Source organism: Centruroides sculpturatus, unplaced genomic scaffold (assembly GCF_000671375.1).
Source record: "Centruroides sculpturatus isolate CEXI.00-Female unplaced genomic scaffold, Cexi_2.0 scaffold338, whole genome shotgun sequence".
In the NCBI taxonomy this organism is placed as follows: Eukaryota; Metazoa; Arthropoda; class Arachnida; order Scorpiones; family Buthidae; genus Centruroides; species Centruroides sculpturatus.
In genome coordinates, this window is record NW_019384628.1 from 667,228 (window position 1) to 689,209 (window position 21,982).

General features: G+C 27.7%; 1 protein-coding gene across 1 annotated transcript in view; it reads left to right on the forward strand.

Annotated features, from left to right (window-relative positions):
• The window catches only part of LOC111625676 (inactive phospholipase C-like protein 1), a 60,975-nt gene that overhangs the window by 31,207 nt on the left and 7,786 nt on the right, over nucleotides 1-21,982 (forward strand). Inside the window, exons 9-18 of the mRNA XM_023368891.1 lie at nucleotides 13,010-13,124; nucleotides 13,197-13,282; nucleotides 13,352-13,469; nucleotides 13,550-13,721; nucleotides 13,828-13,902; nucleotides 14,982-15,075; nucleotides 15,176-15,355; nucleotides 15,445-15,623; nucleotides 20,588-20,726; nucleotides 20,800-20,946. Coding sequence (XP_023224659.1) covers nucleotides 13,010-13,124; nucleotides 13,197-13,282; nucleotides 13,352-13,469; nucleotides 13,550-13,721; nucleotides 13,828-13,902; nucleotides 14,982-15,075; nucleotides 15,176-15,355; nucleotides 15,445-15,623; nucleotides 20,588-20,726; nucleotides 20,800-20,946 — 1,305 coding nt within the window. The remainder of the gene's footprint in view (nucleotides 1-13,009; nucleotides 13,125-13,196; nucleotides 13,283-13,351; nucleotides 13,470-13,549; nucleotides 13,722-13,827; nucleotides 13,903-14,981; nucleotides 15,076-15,175; nucleotides 15,356-15,444; nucleotides 15,624-20,587; nucleotides 20,727-20,799; nucleotides 20,947-21,982) is intronic.

The following is a 21,982-nucleotide window of genomic DNA, read 5'->3' on the forward strand; positions in this document are numbered from 1 at the left end:
GATATGATCGATGAATTTATTTATTTTATTTTTTTTTTTTAGAATTTAGTTTGTTGCTTTTCTAAAAGTTTAAAAATGTCAAATGTATTTTGTAAGAGAAAAAATAACATCACTTGTAACGTAAAACAAGAAAGCACTTTCACCCAATAACATCTTGAACTCTTTCTGTAGACAAATTTAGTTTCAAAAATAATTTTACTATTTTTCAAATCTGATATTTTACTTTGAATATAGTTTTTATTTACCTGGAAATATTGATTTGGTCCCTTAAATATTTTACTTTCTGAATAATTTTTTCTTTATGCAATTAACAGTTTTTCATTGAGTAAATAAATAATGATGTATAAATTCAATTCTGCAAATAGAAAACAAATCTAAAAAAATCAGTATAAAAAATTTAATTAGAATTATAACTATAGTGAACAAGAATATAAAATTTTATTATTTAATTTTTAATTAAAATTTCTACTATAATTTTTATTTGAAATTCAGTTGGATATTAATCTGAATTTGAAGATATCCTGTTTATTATATATAGAGTATGAATATTAATTATATATTAATTTTTGAAAAGTTGAATACTTTCTATAAAAAAATATTTAAAAAATCAGCTTTAATTATTAAGGATAAGTTTCCCTGGAATTATTTCAAATTTCATTTAATAAATTTTTTATAATTTATTTTAAAACTTATAATAAATGTAATACAAATATAAGTTTAAAAGTTTTTATTATTCTTAGTATAAAATTTTATTATAAAAATTTTTATCTCCTTAGGTACTGGTTTACCTTATTTTATATCATCACTGATCTACTTGTTATTTTAGGTAGCCTCACTATTCTATATTCAAGTTTTAAACAGAACATTTAAGAAATTTGAGAGAAATGAATTTTGGACTGTTATCATTTTTTAAACCACCTTCAGTTTCTTTAAGAAATTGCAATAGTCTGAAATTTCTGCTTAAAATGCAAATTTGGAGTAGTGAAACTATTGAAACTAAGAATTTTATTAGAGTAGACAAGGAATTATAAATTTACAATCAATCCCCCTATAACATTGTTGATTTTTCCGTTTTATATGAATTCCATGTTGTACAAGTCACTTAGATTTTACAAATACGTGAGCCGTTCACAGCCTGGCACATGTATTTGTAAAATCTAAGTGACTTGTACAACATGGAATTCATATAAAATGAAAAAATCAATAGTGTTATAGGGGGGGTTGACTTGTACTAATTTTTATTGTTCAATGGTGATTTATATTTTACTTTTTTAATCTATATTTTGCTATGAAAATACAAAATATTAAATTTTGATTTTGTTGTTGTCCAGTTTTCTTGCAAAAAATAACATGTTTATATTAGAGATGCTTTTATTTATTCATTTGTAATAACAAAATTGGCATCTTTCCTATTTTCATTTAAATATTTGTATTGCAAAATTGCAAACTTAATCTTATTTGTACTGTATTTGCTTTCTAATATAAAAAAAACTTACTACAGAAATAATTTAATAGTAAAAGATTTCTTTTTTAGCTTATATATTATTTCTTCAATAACAATATTTAATTATTAAAATGAATTTTCTTATAAATGTAAGTTAAGTAAACTTTACTTTTTCATAATAAGCTGAAATTTTTTAAATGACTATTATTATTTAAAATATTTCTGTAAATACTGTGTAAAATTTACAACACTGAAAAAATTTCTAATATTGTTTGTAATAATTTTATATTCACTAAAATAGCTTTACTATATGTAAAGCTATTATTAAATTATAAATTAAGTTAAATTAAGTATCATTTGATAATTTAAAAAATCATATATACATATGATTTTTTAAAATTGCTATGTACTAGAAAAAGGAACTTGCTTACAGCTAAATTTCAGAAATATATTTAACAATGTTAATCATCCAGATGAGGTGACAGTGAAACATCAAGCTAATACTATAGATCTACATTTGAATCCACTCATAAATAATTTCCTTATTCTACAATACTAATGTCAATTAAATATAATGGATATTCAATAGGTTCTTTTTTATGTATCGTAGTCAAAGCAAATTTTGAAATTAGTATTTATTTAATTTATTAATCATGAATTAAACAAAACATATTAAGTGATTCAGATTTTAGTTAAATTCATATTTATTTATTCTGGATTTTATTTGCTGTATTAATAAAATAAATAATTTTGTGTTGAGTAAAATAATCAAATAAATAAAGAACAAAATTATTTTGTAATTTTGTTACATCCTTTTATCACTTGTTTTTTTTATAGTTGACTTTTTATTATCAATACTTACAATAAAAAAAAATTTATATATGAAAATTTTAAATCTTAAAGATTAAAAACTTTTGTAATTTGTTTTTATTATAAAATTGTGTTACACAAAATATTGGTAGTTTCAATTTTATTCTATTATTCAGTATTTAAATTAGAACATTAAGTTATTTAAAATGTTAAGAAAATATTCTATAAATGTTATAGGAACTTTCATAAACTGAATACTGAATAGATAACACTGGACAACAAAAAAAATGTTTTTGAATGTTTCCTTTATTTCATGAGTGAAATCTTACTAATTTTGGGGTGAGAAAATTGAATATGACAAAGAAAAATTTTTATTAGCTCTAGTTTCTGTGGTATACAATAGATGATTTTAACAGCATAAGAGAAAGCGATACATTTTAATTACATATGCTAACAACATTGAAAGTGCTTTTGAATTTTTTTTAAAATTACAGTAACATTCTAAGAGTTCTAAATTAATAGATTCCGTGTGATTAGGTGTGAAGAGAATCATGTGGTGACTTCATGAGATCATTTTCTTTTGGCTTACCTCTTGTAAGTGAGTTCTGATGCATCCCTACACACAGACCAGCAGTAATCTGCAAGCATTGCTTCATTCCAATGGCCCTGATATCTTTGTTCCAATACAGAAATATCCTGGTGGAATCTTTCCCCATGTTCATCAATGACAGCTCCACAACTAGGAGGGAAAAAGTCTAGGTGGGAATGGAGAAAATGGATTTTGAGGGACATGTTGCAACTAGGACAACTAGGAGGGAAAAAGTCTAGGTGGGAATGGAGAAAATGGATTTTGAGGGACATGTTGCATCTGAGTTGATGATATTTTTCCAGAAGTACTGTCACCAACTGAGTGTAGTTATCATCTCTTTTGTTGTCTAAGAATCCACAAATAACTCCTGTAAGGCTTTCCAAGCTTCCTTTTCTTTTCCCTCCAAAACTTGGTCAAATACGGGATCCTTTACAAGTTTTCAAATTCATGGCCCAACAAAAATACCTTCCTTAACCTTTGCATCACTCAATCTAGGAAATTTGTCTCTTACGTACTTAAATGCCTGGCCTTTCTGGTTCATATCTTTGACAAAAGTTTTCATTAAACCCAGCTTGATATGAAGGGGTGGAAGAAGAACATCTTTTGGATCCACAAGAGGCTTGGCAACAATATTTTTCTTGGTAGAGTCCACTTGAATGTAATGTGATTTCCTATCCCTACTGTCCCACATACATAAAATTCAACAGTATTTAGTGTACCCCAGTTGCATACCTAAGAGTACAGCGATGACTTTTAGATTGCCACATATTTTCCAGTTGTGCTCAACATAATTGATTGAGTCAAGGAGGGCTGTCATGTTTGCATAAGTCTCCCCATATGAACAGCATGACCAACAGGAATAGAAGGATGATGGTTGCCATTGTGAAGTAATACAGCTTTCAGACTAAGCTTAGAGGAGTCTATGAATAGCCTCCATTCACTTGAAACATGGTTCAAATTCAAACATTTCATCAAGCCATTAATGTTGCAGCAAACGACCAGATTGTTTTTCTAATGAAAAAAAGGAAGCAGATCCTTCTGACATTCTCTGAACTGTGAGACCCTGACATCACATTGGAGAAGATTCCATTGCTGTAGTCTTGACCCTAGAAGTTCCGCCTTCTGCTTTGACAAGTCTAGGTCTTGAATGAGATCACTCAATTCCACTTGACTCAGTCTGTGCGATGTATCATCTTTTACCTCAAAATCAGGGTCATGAGATGTGGAAGGCTTGTAGGGTTCTTCTTCTTCCACACTGTCTTCATTTTCTACTTCAAGCTCATAATGTTTAGGTGGAGTAGGAACTGGTAAATTGTCTGAATGTGGAATAGGTCGAATAGCATATGAAAGATTTGGGTATTGAACTGTTCCTTTTTTCTTCTTTGACAATCCTGCCTTTATGGTGGAGTCAAGCAGAAATAGCAGTCATCTGTATGGTTTGTGGGCTCCTGCCAAACCATAGGTACAGCAAAAGCCATAGATCATTTTTTATTTTTCAGCCATTCTCATAGTATAACTGAACAAGAGTTACAACATATATGTGGAGCCCATGACTTATCCTGGTCCCCTACCTTCATACCAAAATATGGTGATAGGCAGTCTTCACGAGAGGTGTCAGATTGCATTTCTGTGATGAAAATGTTATTTCACCACAAATGTAACAAAAATTGTTCATTAAATTAACAGATTTTCATGGCATTTTGGTTTAACCTGTATAATATTACACTTCAAAAGCACTCCAAAACCAGGAATTTGACTTGACCAAGCAAGAGCACTAATAAGAGTGAGATATTCTACAATTGTTCAAAGAAAAACAGTCATAAAATATATTTAAGTGTAGTGACATCTTTCCTCCAACAGTGTAATAAATGTATACATGTTGTGAAGTCGAAAACTTGATAATTGCAACCAGATGTTCTGTTCTTTATAAATGTTTTTATATGTATAATAATTTTATACAAAAATAAATGAAATATCTTATATCAGAAAAATATATATTCTATAATAGAGTGTAGTTTTATTATTTGCTGATCTGAGGAGTTTTACAGGAAAAACACCAATGTAATTGAAGATGCACTATTTTGTAATGAAACATTTTTTATAAATTTTACTATAAAACCTTTCTCATATATTTTGTATTATTTAGATTATGTCAATCATTTTAAATTGTAATTTAAAATGAATAAAAGTTTTAATCTTTCGCAGACCATATTTTAGTTCTTGTGGACCACTGGTTGGGAACCGCTGCTCCAAAGCAAGAGCTAATTGGTCATTTTTATAATGATTTTTGAATTCAGCAGATGAAAATACATAAGAATATGCTAATTTTGAGCCTGAAACAAAATCATTGTTGTCCAGTGTAATTTATTATTTTAATATTTTAAGTAATAAATTATACTATTAATATTGTTTATGCAATAAAATTGCATAAACATATTAGCAGTTATTATAATTATACATTGAAAATATACAAAATTTAATTTTAAAACTGACATTTAAAAAAATCAAACTTATTGTAGTAATGCAAAACAATTTTTCCCATAGAAATGAATGTAAAATACGATAATGTGATCCACGCCAAAAAAAGACTCAAATATTTTATGTATAACATTTATTCTAAGAAAATTGTACAATGTGCATTGTTAAGGAGCGTAAATCATCATCATCATTTCTTCTAGCATGGAATGAACCAACCTAGAATGAGAATTCGATTTGCAGAAAACAAAAAAAAAAATCACAGATAATATGTTTGATATCCATTCCAAACAATATGCCAAAGGCTATTATTAAATAATAGAAATTAATTAATTTGACTAGAGGTAGGCAGTTATGCTTCCATCCTGTATTAAATTTAATAATTATAAATAGTTAATTTTTAATTCAGACATTTCTAAAATTTAATTTGGAATTGGTCATTAAATTTCATATGAGTTGGCAGCATAACTGCCTACCTCTAGTCGAATTAATTAATTTCTAATATTTAATTATAGCCTTTACATAGCCCAAGAATTTGGCATATCATTTGGCATGTTTATTATATAATGGGCTGTGGTTGTTGATGTTTAAAAGTAATATGTGTGAACACAAGTTTGGAAAAATATGTGATCACAAGCAATACTAAGATGCTAGCAGAACGAGTGCTAAACACAGACTGATGGATCATGCGCACAATTTGGGACTTTTCCTCTCCTCCTCACTCATCATGTGAGGTGCTTGTTAAGTGAGGTTCCACTGTGTATGTGTGTATGTATATATATACTAGGGTGTCCCTCATGTTTCGAATATTTTTTTTTCTAACTCATATGGCCTAGTTTTGTTTATTTTACCCTTAAATACTCTCTCAATAAATTTCAGCTCATTTTGGTCACTCGAACTCGTGCTGACTTGCATCGAATCATGTCCATACATGTTGTGTTAGAGAAGTGGTGCATATTTGCTTTCTTTACCATTCTAACACAACTTTTCAGGCTATTAACACATATAGTTTTATTTTTCAACAATGTCGGTGGAATTATGAAGCACTAAAAAACATATTTTCTTAGTCAGAGAGATAAACCACCAAATCACGGATGCAAAATTACCATCAAATTGGCAGGTACTCGCAGTTTTGTTTTTTAACATTCATGAAGTTAAATTAACTGTGAGTGAAAGTGCAAATCTTGTAATATGTGAGTGTATCATATTTTGGGAAAAAGCTAGAATACCTACAAAATCTATACCTAACTGTGTCAAGAAATTGGTGGATCTTTATCATGTATGGAGAGAGTTGCAAAAAAAAACAGTAAGAAAACTCAAGATGTTTATCCAAATAGATTTAGATAACTTATTTGATATCGCACAAGCCAATGCCCTCGAACATATGACAATAGAGGAAGATAAAAAATTCTTACAGAAACAGAGAGAATCAAGGTGTCCGGGCTGTTTGGTGGGTGTAGATAAAAAATTGGCCGAAAAAGAAGAAGGGCAAGGCAAAGAAAAATAGAAGTAGAGAGAAAAGGCTCAAAAATATTTCTGTGAAGGCTGCATCGACTTCTTCAATATTACACAATTTATCACCACTCCAGAAACTATACGACAGTTCTCATAGCTCTGACAATAGTCTGGATGAGTTTCTTTTCTCAGGAATTGAATACTGTGTCGTCTGAAGCTAGTGTAAAAAGAGGAAGAAAGAATTTCATTATGCCTAAACTAGTTGCAGCTTTAGACAGACAGATTTATACAGATGCCGGTTGAGCATTAGAGATTTTGTTTATATTCTTCATGCTACAGTGGAAGCTCTGGGGCTTTGTATTGATGAATTTTCAATGAACAAATCTTCACTTCAATGGATTTGGACACAAGTGAGGAAGGACAGAGCAGAAGCCATAAAATCCAATTTTTAGGATGATGTGCCAGAAGTAGTCACCATTCATTGGGATGGCAAATTGTTACCTGGCTTGAACATTAGAAGTTCTAAAGAAGAGCGCCTACCAATTCTTATTTCATTCGGACAGACAGAACAACTGCTTGCCGTACCAATACTGGGCAGTTCTTCTGGTAAACACCAAGCCAAAGCAGTTTTGAATGCACTCTATGATTGGAATTTAAATGACAAGGTACAAATAAGGTTATGACACAACAGCATCCAATACAGGTCGCTTAAATGGAGCTTGTATGCTATTACAAGCTCCATTATATTAGAAAGAGAGCTGTTACTCTTTGCTTGTCGCCATCATATATATGAGCTAGTTTTTGTTTCAAACACACTTCTTAAAAAGTGTGTTTGAAACAAAAATCCCCCATGTTGCTAACAGCCTCGATATTCCGATATTCAAAAAATGTATGTAGACTCTTGGAAAAGCTTTGATTCTACGAACATACAAATGTGCATTGATTTTGTAAAACAACATTTCAATGACATAGAAATTGATCAATTATTTACTTTTTATGTGAGAGAAATCTATTGTGAGAGTTGATTATCACAAATTAGTCGAGTTATCTATCATATTTTTGGGGAAGATAAAGAAAAAAGAATTAAAATCAGGCCTCTAGGTGCGATGCATCAAGCAAAGTGAATGGCTAGAGTTATTTACTCTTTGAAAGTATGTTTGCTGCAGTCTGAGTTCAGAATGAATGCCAAGGAAAACAAGCATTATAAGAAGTTTGCTTATTTATTGTAACAGTTTACGTAAAACCCTGGCTTGGATGTGGTTTGGCAGTACAGGTGCCATATCAAGAATTGTACTTTTTAAAACATTAAAAGAATATGAAAAAGTTGACAAATTAAAATTCCCAGGCAGCTTTGACCAAGTTTTGTCAACACTTGTGGTACTTATCTGAGGAAATAGCCATATTATCACTATTCAATAATTTAGTTGATGAAACAACCAAGATGAAAATAGTAGCTAACTTGGAATGGGAAAGTATATCTGATTTCAGGAAAAGGTTTATTCCATCAAAAGAAGAAATAGCCAGCTCTTTGTATGGTATGTAGAACTATATGTTTTGTTTGTACTTTAATTATATCTTATTTAAACTATACTTACTTTTTGTTTCAGGAAAAACCTTGGATTGTTTTGTGTCTAGGAAGAGCAAAAATCTGTTTATTAGGTTAAAAATTGTAAGCAGTTTCCTTCAGGAAAGCATTTCTTTTAAGAACATGCTTTTTTTGCAAGCTAAAAGAAAGGTTCTTTCTCTCAAGGCAGTGAATGATACAGCTGAAAGAACTGTTAAATTAATGCAAGATTTTCATGGTTAATTACCGCAGATGTAGAACAGAAGCAGTTTCTTTTACGTGTGTGCAAGAACACAGAAAACTGTATCCGCACTGTAAAAAGGAGACATTGAAAAGAAAATATCCACAATAATTTGCATTCATACAAATTTTAAATATTCATTGTTGTCTGATTTCCTTATTTACCTAATTATTTAATATTACAATGATCTAGTCATGTATGTATGACAATGATGTAGTCGAGTGATAGTCAAAAATGACTTTATAAAAACTTTGAGGCTTAGTCGGCACTGCTTATCGTCATTGTAGGGGATCAATATTTTGTATGTAAGTAAGTCTTAGTGATTTGAAAAGAATTAAAGGTATGCATGTAAAAATTTGAAAAAAAAAATTTTTTCTCCATATAAGGGACACCCTAATATATATATACAGTGTGAACTCATTTTTTTTCAGGAGGGGGAGTTGAATTAGCTATTAATATATACATATTAATAAAAATGCCTTAACATTTTATATATTTTTATATATAAAATAACAGATAACCAAAAAGAAAATATACATTTTGCATTTTCTCACCTCATGTATTATTTGTAGCACATGTTTTACATTTCTATTAGAAATGAGTGTCCAAAAGCTAACAACACTTACACTGAAGGAAAAATACAAACTTGTTTCTGAATTTGAATGCAAGAAAACTTCACAAGCCAAATTTGCAAAACAAAAAAACCTTTCAAAAACAATATTGGTGGGAATCATGAAGAAAAAAGAGAGAATTAAACTTTTTCTTGCGGCTGCCTTGAGAACACCAGAGAAAGTTGCCGTACAAAGGTGTTGAAGATGTTCTCCTATGTTGGCTAAAGCAAATTCGTTCATCAAATCTTTTTGTTTCAGGACTAATACTGAAACAAATGGCAATGGACATTGCTGGAGTACTTGGAGTAGAAACTAACTTTAATGCCAGTGATGGATGGTCAGAGAAGTACATTGCACTACTGTATTTTTCTAATTGTAGTATTGGTGTTTTTTCAGCTTCACTTTAGTCGTCATAGCGGTTAACTTGACACATTTTCACTTCCCCTTGTGGTGTCGACTTATGCAGACTCTCGACTATATATATAACTAGCTGTTACCCACGGCTTCACCTGCATGGAATTTGCAATTTGATAGAAATAACCCTCCCTTGGTACTTCACTAAGATTCTCAATCATTAGTTGTTACTATAAAAACAAAAATTGCATCTAAAATAGTACATTAAAAGTGTTCTTCAGGTTGAGCCATAAACAGACATATGGTTGTCAGAATTACAGATAAGGTCCTGTTGGAAAGGAAGTGTTGATTTCCCTTTTCTTCAAAAATGATGAATGCAACTTCCCATTTCGTAAACAATGTGTAGAGAAATAATATATTTTCTTATACTGATTAACCTAATAGATCCCAATTCTTACACTACTAAAATGTAGTTAAAAACAAAAAATCACATCTAAAATAGTACAGTAGAAGCCATTCTTCAGGTTAAGCATTAATCCTCTTCCTCTCCCCCATGGGAAAATTTGAAAAATTCCTTTTTAGTGTGCATTTACATGATGCACCCTAACTGTGTACCAAATTTCATCTCTAGGTTCAGTGGTTTGCTCTGGGCGATGATGAATCACCCAGTCAGTCAGGACATGTAATTTTATATATTTAGATTTCATTTCATGAAAATAAATTTATAATAATAATAAACACCAACAACAAACATATCTCTCTCTCAAAAATTTATAATACATCTATTAAAAAATATATATTTATAATTTAATGTTTTTCTTGAAAATTTTTTATTTTTAATATTGGAAAGAAATTATATACTGAATAATGAAATATTAATATAATGAAATTAATATTAATGTCAATTACATTAAAATATAATTTATTCTAACATTTATTATAAATATATTTTAGATTAGATTAGATTTTAATTATATTTTTTAATAGATGTATTATAAACTTTAAAGAGAGAAATGTTAAATACTAACAATAATAATACAGTAGAGTCCCATAAACTCGACTATCAATAACTCAATATTCTGTAAAACTCATCATATCATTAAAAAATACTTGTAATTTAATTTTTATCTCTAGAGCTTAATTGTAAGATAAAGTAAGTTATTGTTTTTCTCTGGCAACACAATAATAGCATTAGTTCCATGTGTTAACAAAGAATATAAGCCTTTTTCCAAGCTTATTAAACACACTCAAGACAACCTTTTAAATATGCAGCCGTTTCCAAGCTATCACTGCAAAATGCCATGACACAAATGTCACTAACTCAGAAATAGCCACTAAATAGACAATACTTTTTTAATTAAGATTTAATTACAAATAGAAATAGTCACTATTCGTACTAGTTTATACATGTATGAATTTGTGCATATAATTTCTTTGTGAAAATTTTGCTGTTTAGCATCATCACTATCTGTAAAACTCAACGTTGATATCATGTCATCTTCTCAGTCCACCTTAAGTTGAGTTTGTGGGACTCTACTTTAATAGTTATTATGCATGGAAATAAATTCCTGAAAATATCTTTTTTACATTAAAGCTGTCCAAATTAAAATTTGGCATTTTAATTTTGTTTCTATGAAAAATATCTGAGTTTTATAAAGTTTTATTTTAAAAATGTTCAGATATCACTGAATAAATATAAATAAATGAATATTATAGAAATATGTTTTTTAATATTTACATTTTATTCCTTGTATATTAATTAAATCATGTTTAACATTATTAGTATATGAATAGTAATTATTTTATTCCAATACATTTTTTAATGTAAAATTTATTCTGAAATTAGTAAAATTGAAATTTTACAAAATGAAATATTAAGTTCACTTTTCAGATTTTTAATTCCATTAAACAAATTATGCATTCTTATAAGAATGACATAACATTTATTTTGTAAAGAAAGTAACTATAAAAATAATGTTTTCTTAAAATTGTTGGAGAAATTGTAGTTCCTATTTCAAATTCTATGTATGAATAACAAATTAAAATATTTAAATAAATAATAAAAAACTTAAGTAATATTTGTCTCTGTCAATTAGTTCAAAATCATAATTTCATTTATGTTTTTATCATTCAAAATTTTTTATAATTTGAATTTATTCTTTGAAGTTTAAAGTAGATGGATTTTAATTTTTTAAAGATTGAAATCCATCATCAATTTTAAACTTCTTTACAAATAAAAATACTTTGGAGTGAAACATTATGACTATTTTTTACTTCATATTATAGTAGGAAAATTTTGATTTTGTTTGTTTAATCATCCATTGCTATTCATAAGTTCCAGGTATAATAATAAATTTATTAAGAATATCAAGATCAATAAGCACATACAGTTGTCTTTTAAATATACAAGTATATATAGATTTTACTGACACTAACTTTAAAAGGAAGTTTTCTATTTTAAGTGCTTTTTAAGGGAAGAGTATATGCCAAACACTTTAAAATGGCTGTATTAAAAAATCTTTCCAATGTTACCCGTTATACACCGTGGTTTTAGAAGACAGAACCATAGGTATCATATAAGTGTGACAATTTTTAAATATGATAGTTTTATGTCAGTAAATATGACCTACATGTGAGGAATTTTGTCATGTTAGTAATTGTAGTTTTTAATAATTTGTAGTATTGCACTGAAGACGGACTTAACATTTATATAAGTCCGAAATGCATATGTGGAAACAATAAAAGAAATGTTTAACCTGAAAGCTGTAATGATAGTCTACTGAACTTAATTTCGAATTAAAGAGACATACATACATGGAAATTTTCTTGTATGAGAAATTTTTACTTTTAACCGCTTTAGATATGATAACCTTTCACTTATAATTGTAATATTATTAAATTGAAGCCTTAGAAGTAAAATTAGATGATAGTTGAATAATACTTTTAAAAATTTTATCACATTATTATGTGTGGGGAAGAATATAAGAGTGATATTAAGTATAGTACAATTGCAACAAAGTACACAGTGGAAACATCATTGCAATTACTCAAAATTCAACAAGTAGCAAACAAAATGAACAGATGCTTGTTGAGAATTATTGAAATCGAAATTTTTATGATAATCAGAAGGGATTGATCTCAGATAAGACAGAACACTGAATTTAGATGTATTGTCATGAGCAAACCAAAAGATTTTGTACATTCTATTTCAGTTATATAGAAATGACACACTTTAAAATTTAGCTAAAAGCAAATTTACATACTAATAAAGCAGAATTACTATTACATAAACAAATGCCTTACATTATATAAAATCTTTCTGAAGAAAAATATCTATTTTTCTATTCTTTATAAGTTCTACAGTTATTGAGTTGGATGCTTATAATTTCTATTAATAAAATATTTTTTCAAAATTTTTTTTTATTTAATTCAAATAATTCTTCATCATGAATTCTATTATTTTCAGGTTTTACTCAATTTCTGCTGTCAGAAACCTGTGATATGACACCAAACAAAGGAGCTGTTGATCAAGACATGTCCCATCCATTGTCTCATTATTTTATATCAACTTCCCATAATACGTAAGTCACTTTCAATATTATTATTGAATTTCATTACTGACTTAAAAATTAATAACTATATTCAATATGTAGATATTTGCTACAAGATCAATTAAAAGGTCCATCTAGTATAGAAGGTTATGTTAATGTTCTGCAGAAAGGATGTAGATGTATTAAAGGTAAATTAATAATTAAAAATTAGTCTAATGGTAATAACAGAATATTGATTTGAATATTTACAAATTTAGTTGATTGTTGGGATGATATCCAAGGGCCAGTTGTGTATCATGGTAATACTTTGACATCTAAAATTCCATTAGCAGATGTTTTACAAACAATTAGTGATAATGCTTTTGTAACATCACAGTAAGTTATAAAGGATTTAACAGAAATATTTATTTTGATTAAATAAATTTTTGATTTATCTGTGTTTTTGTTTTAATAAGGTATCCGTTGATTCTACATTTGGAAAATCATTGCTGTCTGGAATCTCAAAGGGAAATATCTAGTTTAATATCTTTTATGTTGAGCAAATATTTATATATTCCAGAGAGAGATGGTCATTTATTATTAACTCAGACTTCTCCTGAAAGATTAAAAAGAAAAATTGTCATTATGGTAAGATTTGCATCATTTTTAGAATATTAGAGAACAAGTAGATAGTTAAGTGTAAAATATTTATTGTTGTATATATTTTTATTTTTGTTATTAAAACAAATTATAGGGCAAAAAATTACCTGAATATTGTAAGGGGGATGGTGAAGTAACTGATGAAGAAGACATATCGGATAGTAGCAAGGTAGAAATATTTATATATCTTTTGCAACTAAGAATTTGTTATTATATGTAATAATAAATTCTCGTGTGTAAGAAAATGATATAAGATTCTCCAAGATGTTTACTTAATGGATTATGTAATTTGATTTATGTTTATGGGCTAATATAATAGTTATACAGTCAGACCTCGAGTTCAAACACCTCTGTTTACAAACAATTTGGTTTATGAACAATTTTGAACACCATATTTGTCCCTTTTGCCAAACAAGCTACTTGGCAAGAGCACCCACAGATGGTCAACTCCATATACTTCCTGTGTTAAAGAAAGTTGATTGCCCAACCAATCAACAACTGGATTTAGACATCATGAAACAAACTATCAATGACAGTTATTTAAATTATATTTCAATGTGTATGAGAGTAAGATACTACCACTATTTTTCACTGTGCATCACAATTGAATTTAAATCAAATTAATTAATAAAAATTGCATTAATTGACATTCACATAATATAAATGGCATCCAAGAATTTGTGTTTAAAGATGCTTAAGTCAAATTAAATAACAAAAATTTATTACATATAATATTACATTGTATTTATAGGCATTTTTAGCATGAAATACAGCTGAAAGGTTATAAAAAAGAAGCTTTATTTTGAGGGTCAGAAACGGATTAATCTGTCTTATATTGTTTCTTATGGAAAATTTGTTTCGGTTTGAGAACAACTTTTAGGAATGAATTAAGTTTTAAACTAGAGGTTTGACTGTATTAAATATATTTTATGTTTTTTTTAAAAATTAATAGCAATGAAATTCTTCAGTAAATCTTTTTCTTTAATAAAACTCTCTTTTTGAATGATGTGTATTGATTAAATTTGTTATTTACTGAGACATAGATATGTACTGTATATATAATGAAATAGCTTCAATTGAAAATGTGATATTTGGCACTGAATTAGAAATTTGCTTTATTCTTTTGCTACAGAATGTGTTAAACTATATTTTCACTTAAATATATGAAATTGCAGTTTTGTTATAATTTGATTGTGTGTTATACTGTACATTTATATTAAAATATTTTAAATTTTGAAATTTTATCAGGTAATTCATAAAATCAAATTGGCTCATGAATTGTCAGATCTAGTCACTTTGAAGAAAACAAGGTTTCTAGACTATGAAATATCAGAAGAAATACGTAAGTTATACTTTCAAGGAGATATAATATGTATAATTTTTAAAATTTATTTACTGTTGATTATATATATATATATTAAAATTAATCTGAATTTTCTCAGAAAAAACATCTGATGCCTCTTCTTTTGCTGAAATCCTTGCTACCAAGTTATGTCAAGCTTTTGCTGAAGATCTTGTAAATCATAATAAGCAATACTTAACTCATATATTTCCTAGTAGCAATAGAGTTGATTCAAGCAATTTTAATCCACTACATTATTGGAGTTATGGCTGTCAAATGGGTAAGATTAACTTGATAATAATGAATAATAATGTATTTTTTGCATAATATAAAATAGATGAACATTTATAATTTTTTGTCAAAATATAGTTGCAATGAACTTTCAGACATCTGGCCAAATGATGGATTTGTATGAAGGCTGGTTTCAACAAAATGGAAATTGTGGTTATATATTAAAACCACATTTTCTTAGAGATCACATGTTTCTGTTTTCTCCCACTGCCAAGGAGCCATATCCTGGATTGGAACCAATAACGTTTCATTTAAAGGTATCAATTATTGATGAAAACTTTCATCATTTCTTATAATAATTAAACATTTTATAATACAGTAGAACCTTGATTATCCGGACTAATTGGGGATGAAAGTAGTCCGGATAAGGAAAAATCCGGATAATCGAAACAAATACTTTAATTTGTCTTTTAATGATAATACATCACGTTTTCTTTTCGATGACATATCGGTAATATTAAAAGTAAATAGTGTAATTAAATCGTGATCAAATTTTCAAGAAACAAACGTTCGTATTGAATTTGGACTACTACTGACCAATGATAACAGACTACGTACTGTTTAAAAGGCCCTCTGGTGGCGCAAGAAGACGGATTTTATAAAATAAAAAGCAGTCGAAACTGCATTTTTATGAATAAAAATTTGACAAACTATTTATCATTTTATGACGAGTAAAATTTTTTCGTCACGTTCGCGGCTTTTAAGTAATGCGTAAACCTTCGAGACGTGAGGCTCTTCGGACTGCCAGGCATAGACTGTGGCCCACGTTGCCCATGCCTTACGCCACCCTTGGTCATAGAAATGATGTAATTTGAATATAAATTATTTATAAATACGTATGTCAAGTTATATTTTTATTACGACGCAAAATATATTTAAGAGTTTATGATCACTGTGCCGGGTGAGACGTTGTTGAAACAAAAAAAGTTATGCATTCCATCACGTATATAAACAGTATCGTAATTCGCCAAGTGCAAATAAGCAAATTCGTAAAATTTTTGTTTATTTTGAACAATTTGGATAATCGAAAATCCGGATAATCGAGGTTCTACTGTATATATAAGTAGTTATTATTTTGAGAAAGTTATTTGTATGCTTTATAAAAATTTAAATTACAGTAGAGCGTCATTTATCCGAATCAATTGGGGACTGGGGTTGTTCGGATAACCAATTACGTACGAAAAAATATGTTAACCTATCCCATGTTGAAATTTTTCTCCGTTGCATGTCGCTTTGCATTGAATTTTCGTCGATGTTAAGCCTAATGTAAACTTTTTAAAATAATAATCGTGACTATTGTATCATTAAAAATTATTTCTTTATTTTTTACAAACAAAATAAATATATTGAAAAATATAAAAACAGTAAAAAATTATACTTTAGAAGTTAATCTAGTATCAAAAACGTTTGATTCAGCATGACACACAGTTCCCAGAAAAACACCATACAAAAGTGCCAGCTAAAACACATACACAAACAAAAAAATATTGGAGTAGCCCAAGATATAGCCAAAGATTGCAACGCCAGAGCACTAGCGAAAATTTAAATTTTTGGACTGGAATTCTTTCGGATAAACAACGCTCTACTGTATAAAAATCTTACATGTTACAATGTGGCTAACCAAACTTCATAATATTTTTGAAATTTGCAAATTTCTATGAATATACTTCATAATACAAGTTTCAGGTGTAATTTATTTTAGTTTTATTACATTAAAGAGCTTTCTTTGTTAAATTATTATTCCATATTGTGTTTTATTTACAGTTACATAAATTATTAATGTAATATAACCTAATTCTGTTTGTATATTAGTAGCTACATTCCCAATGTGTGCAAAAAACCCATGTAAAAAAGATGTGGTCAGATAGAAAAGTAAAAGATTGGTTCCAGACCTTAAAAATCAGTAAAATATAATACAATGAATCAGTAATATATTAGTATGTGTTTAAACAAAATTATTTTAATTTTAATTTACAATTGTTCCTCCTCTGATTTATTGTCAGCAGAATTCAACAAATTTATATTATTTGCAGAAATTTTATTTTTTATTTGACTTTTCAATTAAATACCAAAATAGCTTTAGCTTTTAACATCAAATGTCACAGAATACACAGCACAAACATTTGTACAAATAAATCATGAAACATCAGATTTTTCAAATTAATAAAATCAGAATGAAAGCCTGATTGATGTTGCCAACAGCATTCAAATAAAAATACAAAAATAACTAAAGTGGTATATTAATGTTGAAAAGGGGGCGTGTTAGGACGTCGACGCTGTGAGTGACTTTTTTTGTGAACTTTTCATTTGGGCAGCGAAGTGGTAAATTTTAGTCTGTTTATTTAACTTATTGTTAAACAAGTTTAAACTAACATTATCTAAGTTCAAGTAAAGGAAAAAGCAATAATTCAAAAAAATATTATGCAAAGATCTCCAGCTAAGCGAGGAAGACCTCCACTTACCAGAACGAGGACAGAGAACAAACAAGCTCAACCAAGTACTTCAAGCTCTAAACTTATTACGGATTATGGAATACAAACGAAAAGTGATTCACAAGAAGGAACAAGGGAATTCTTGAATCAAAATATGGAATCTAACCAGCAGAATTTATTGGGTTCAACAGGTGAGTCACCTAAAATTAATCCAAATTCTTCTACTAATTCGGCAAGTCATTTTGACACCTCAACCGCACTCTTATGGACTAAAATATCAGATTTAATAAATGATTCAAATAATAAATTGTTAGAACAAATGGTCTATATAAAAGAAGACGTAGAACGTATACGTCAAGATATACGTGAGACTAAAGAAAAACAGATATATATGGAGAAAGAAATTAAAAATTTACAACAACAATTAGAAGATCAAAAAAGTGAAAATGAACTAATGCAATTTAAAATAGATTCTTTAAATAATGATTATAATTATAAAAAAATAATTGTATACAAATATCCTATTGTGAAAGCTATATCTACGTCAGAGATATATAACTTTATGATTAATGTACTTAATATTCATGATATATCCCAATCTGAGATAATAGAAACAAATTTACTAACAAAGAAACCTAATACAGCAATAAGAATAACATTTAGTAATAAGCAAATTCGTGATAAATTCTTCTATACTTTTATTCAAAAGAAACAACAAAAAAATGCATTAAAAGAATGGGAAGATATGCAAATATCCCCAGATTTAACCAAAAACTCAAGATTAAGAAGGAAAAATTTACTCCCAATATTTTATGAATGGCGAAAACAAAAAGATCAAGTTAAACTCCGTAATGATATATTAACGATAAATCAAGAAAAAATAACATATAGCTTAAAATTGAGTAAACTGGTTTATGTAAATAATTTTCATCCTTATAGTAACCAAATAAATATAGACAGTTGATATCATGCCAAGCAAAATTATATGCAATATAACAGATTTATAAAGAATAATCAAATGGTTTCCATTGCTAACTGGAATGGTCAAGTAATAAAAAATAAAACGTCACTAATAAATAACTTTTGCGTCAAATACGAGCCGGATATTTTAACTAATCGCACATGGTTATTCCCGTTATATTAAAACAAATCATTAAATTTTATTATAGACTCAAATTCAATTGTGATAACAATTTGATTATTTTATATCATGAAAATATCAGGCAAAGTAAACTTCAAAAAAATAAACAGCCATGGTATAATAAATTGCAAACTATCTTCAACTCTTTTGGAATATCAGTACTACTATTTCAAGACAATATTCAAGATTGGAAAACAGGTTACTCATTACTTTTGGAATCAGCTATAGCACATTCTATAAACAAAGTTCAGTACTCTCTTCATAGTAGTAAATATCATTCGTGGTACTTGGATATATTTGAAATACCATCAGTTCAGCCATATATGTTGTATTCGGTAAATTTGAATGTAAAACGACTTATAATACAACTTCGCTTAAATAAATATTCGCTGTATATTAACAACACTTATATAAGCTTATTAACAAAATGTTTTTCATGTAATTCCGACGACTTAACACCTTATCAATTGATATTAAAATGTCCAAAACTAAATGAAATTCGTGAACACTAAGACATAAATCGAATTTATAAAGGCAACTCGCTAATAGAATTGTTAAAAAACTTTAACAAGATGAGTAAAAAAGATTTATATAATATTTATAACTATTTTTGTAAAGTAATAGATATTTATAAAAACAAAACAAATTAATACAAATGTAGTATCAAAATATGATAGTATTAGTGAAATAGAATAATAAATTATAAGTTTCAAAATTAAAGAATATGTAAATGTATTAGCGAAAATTAAGTGTAAATTTAAAAACAAAAAGTATTGTAAGTAAAAACAAGTACAAATGTAACTGCAACCCCCTTGTAATAGGGAAGAAATTCCCAATAGACAATAAATGATGATGATGATGATATTAATGTTGAAAAAATTAACTTTCAAAGCTACAGGAAATGGAAAAATCCCTAAATCCCTAAATCCCTATTTTGACAATAGAATTTTTTATAGATAAATGTAAAATTAAAATAGGTAGGTTTAACTACAAAACAGGTAAATTGGTAACACTCCTGATTGATGCTACACATACAATTATGTTGTAAAAAACAATCAAATCTTAAAATTTATTTGAGTGTACAGTACATAGAAATCTTTTTTAAAAATTCTTAGAATTTACATTTAAGAGATGATTTTCAAGATGGAAGTTTGAATATTTTTTTAAAAAATTAAATAGACTTTTTAAATAGACAAATTTATTAAAACAAGTTAGATCAAAACAAATCGTGTAAAAAGAGAATTGAATTTTTTTTTTTCTAGATTGTGTTAAATCAAGCAGTGTGTTACCAATAATAATATTTTGCATATATCTGTGCTATTTTAAATATCTGTGCAAAGTTGAACAATTTTATATTTTCAATTGCATTTATTATCTTAGTTTAAGCAAGACATACAAAACTGTTTATTTTGATGAAAATATTATTTACAGCTTATTTCTTGGCTGTTTTGCATAAATATGTAACAATGTATTATTTATTAACCATAATTACATTGTCAGATGTAAGACAAATAATGTAAATTTTTATGTTTTTAATAGCAATTATAAAGTTTGTAATATTGTTTTTTCCAATTTTTTTAATAGAAAATATAAACAGAATTTTTACTTATTTCATACATTGCAAAAATTTATCATTTTATTTTTCTAGGTTATTAGTGCACAACAGTTACCCCAACCTGAAGGATCTTCCTGTAAAGCAAGTGCCATTGATCCTTATATTGTCGTTCAGGTTCATGGAGTACCAGCAGATTGTGCCGAAGCACGGACAAGAACAATATCTAATGAAGGTATTTATTGTAAGGATTTCATTTATTTGTTTTTTTAATAGTTTATTAAAGATTAAATATATATTTGAAACAGGACATTCTCCAATATTTGATGAAAGTTTTGAATTTATTGTGACTGTACCAGAAATAGCAATACTCCGTTTAGCAGTATTAGATGATGAATGTTTAGGTGATGACTTCATTGGTCAATATGCTATTCCTTTAACCAGTGTACAAACAGGTATTTAAAAAATTTTAATAACTTTTAACTTAAAATTAACTATTTAAACATATTAATAAATAATTATTTATAATTGAATAATATGATCACTGAACTCTTTAAGAGACACTGGATAATCATTTTGATATCCATCAAAGTTCAAAGTAACTTGTTACCAAATGTTTTTAGCATAAAGCAGATTATTATAATTAAAGTAACTTTTCAAACTTTTTAATAAAATTCTATATAGAACAAAAAAATAAAAATATTAACTATAATATAAAGAATAAATAAAATAAACTTAAAATATGAGCAAAACAATAAGACAAGTACTGTACAATATAATGTGCATTCAGTCAGCTCATTCACTAACAGTTCATTGTAAAAATCAGGAACTATCAAACTTTTCATAAATTGAAAAACTTCAATAACTGTAAAAGTTGTTGTTAATAGGAATTTCACTTGGTAAAGTATTTAAAAAATTCTAAAATGTTAGAATTTGAGAAAACTGTATTTTAACTGGTGTTTTGTTATTACAAAAAAAAATAGCTTCAATAATATGAATTAGTTATGCATACTAAATGTTATATATCATAATTTTACTTTTACTTTACTGATTGTTATGTATACATAACAAGGGAAAGTATTAGAATCATGTCAAACTGATCCTCAGAGTTTTTTGCAAATCTTGAGATATCCTGAGCCAAAAAAGTCAAAAAAAATATGGGAAAAAATTCCATGGTTCTGTGTGTGTGTTGGCATCTATTTTATTTAATATCTCAGGATGATATAATGATTAATTTAAGAAATGAAATTTGGCATAGTAGCTTGTATGTAAGGGGCATTGATGCTATTAAAATTTGGTGGTTAAAGGTCAAAAGAGTGGAGAGATGAAGGGAATTGAATCATCTTGAGAGGGATTGGACTTAATGACAATTTTACTCATTATTAGCATTTATAATATTTTATAAATTTTTTCTCAGCCCTCAAAATTAAGCATTTTTCTATTTTATAATTATCAATTATATAAAAAGTTTATATAAAATTTCATAACAGA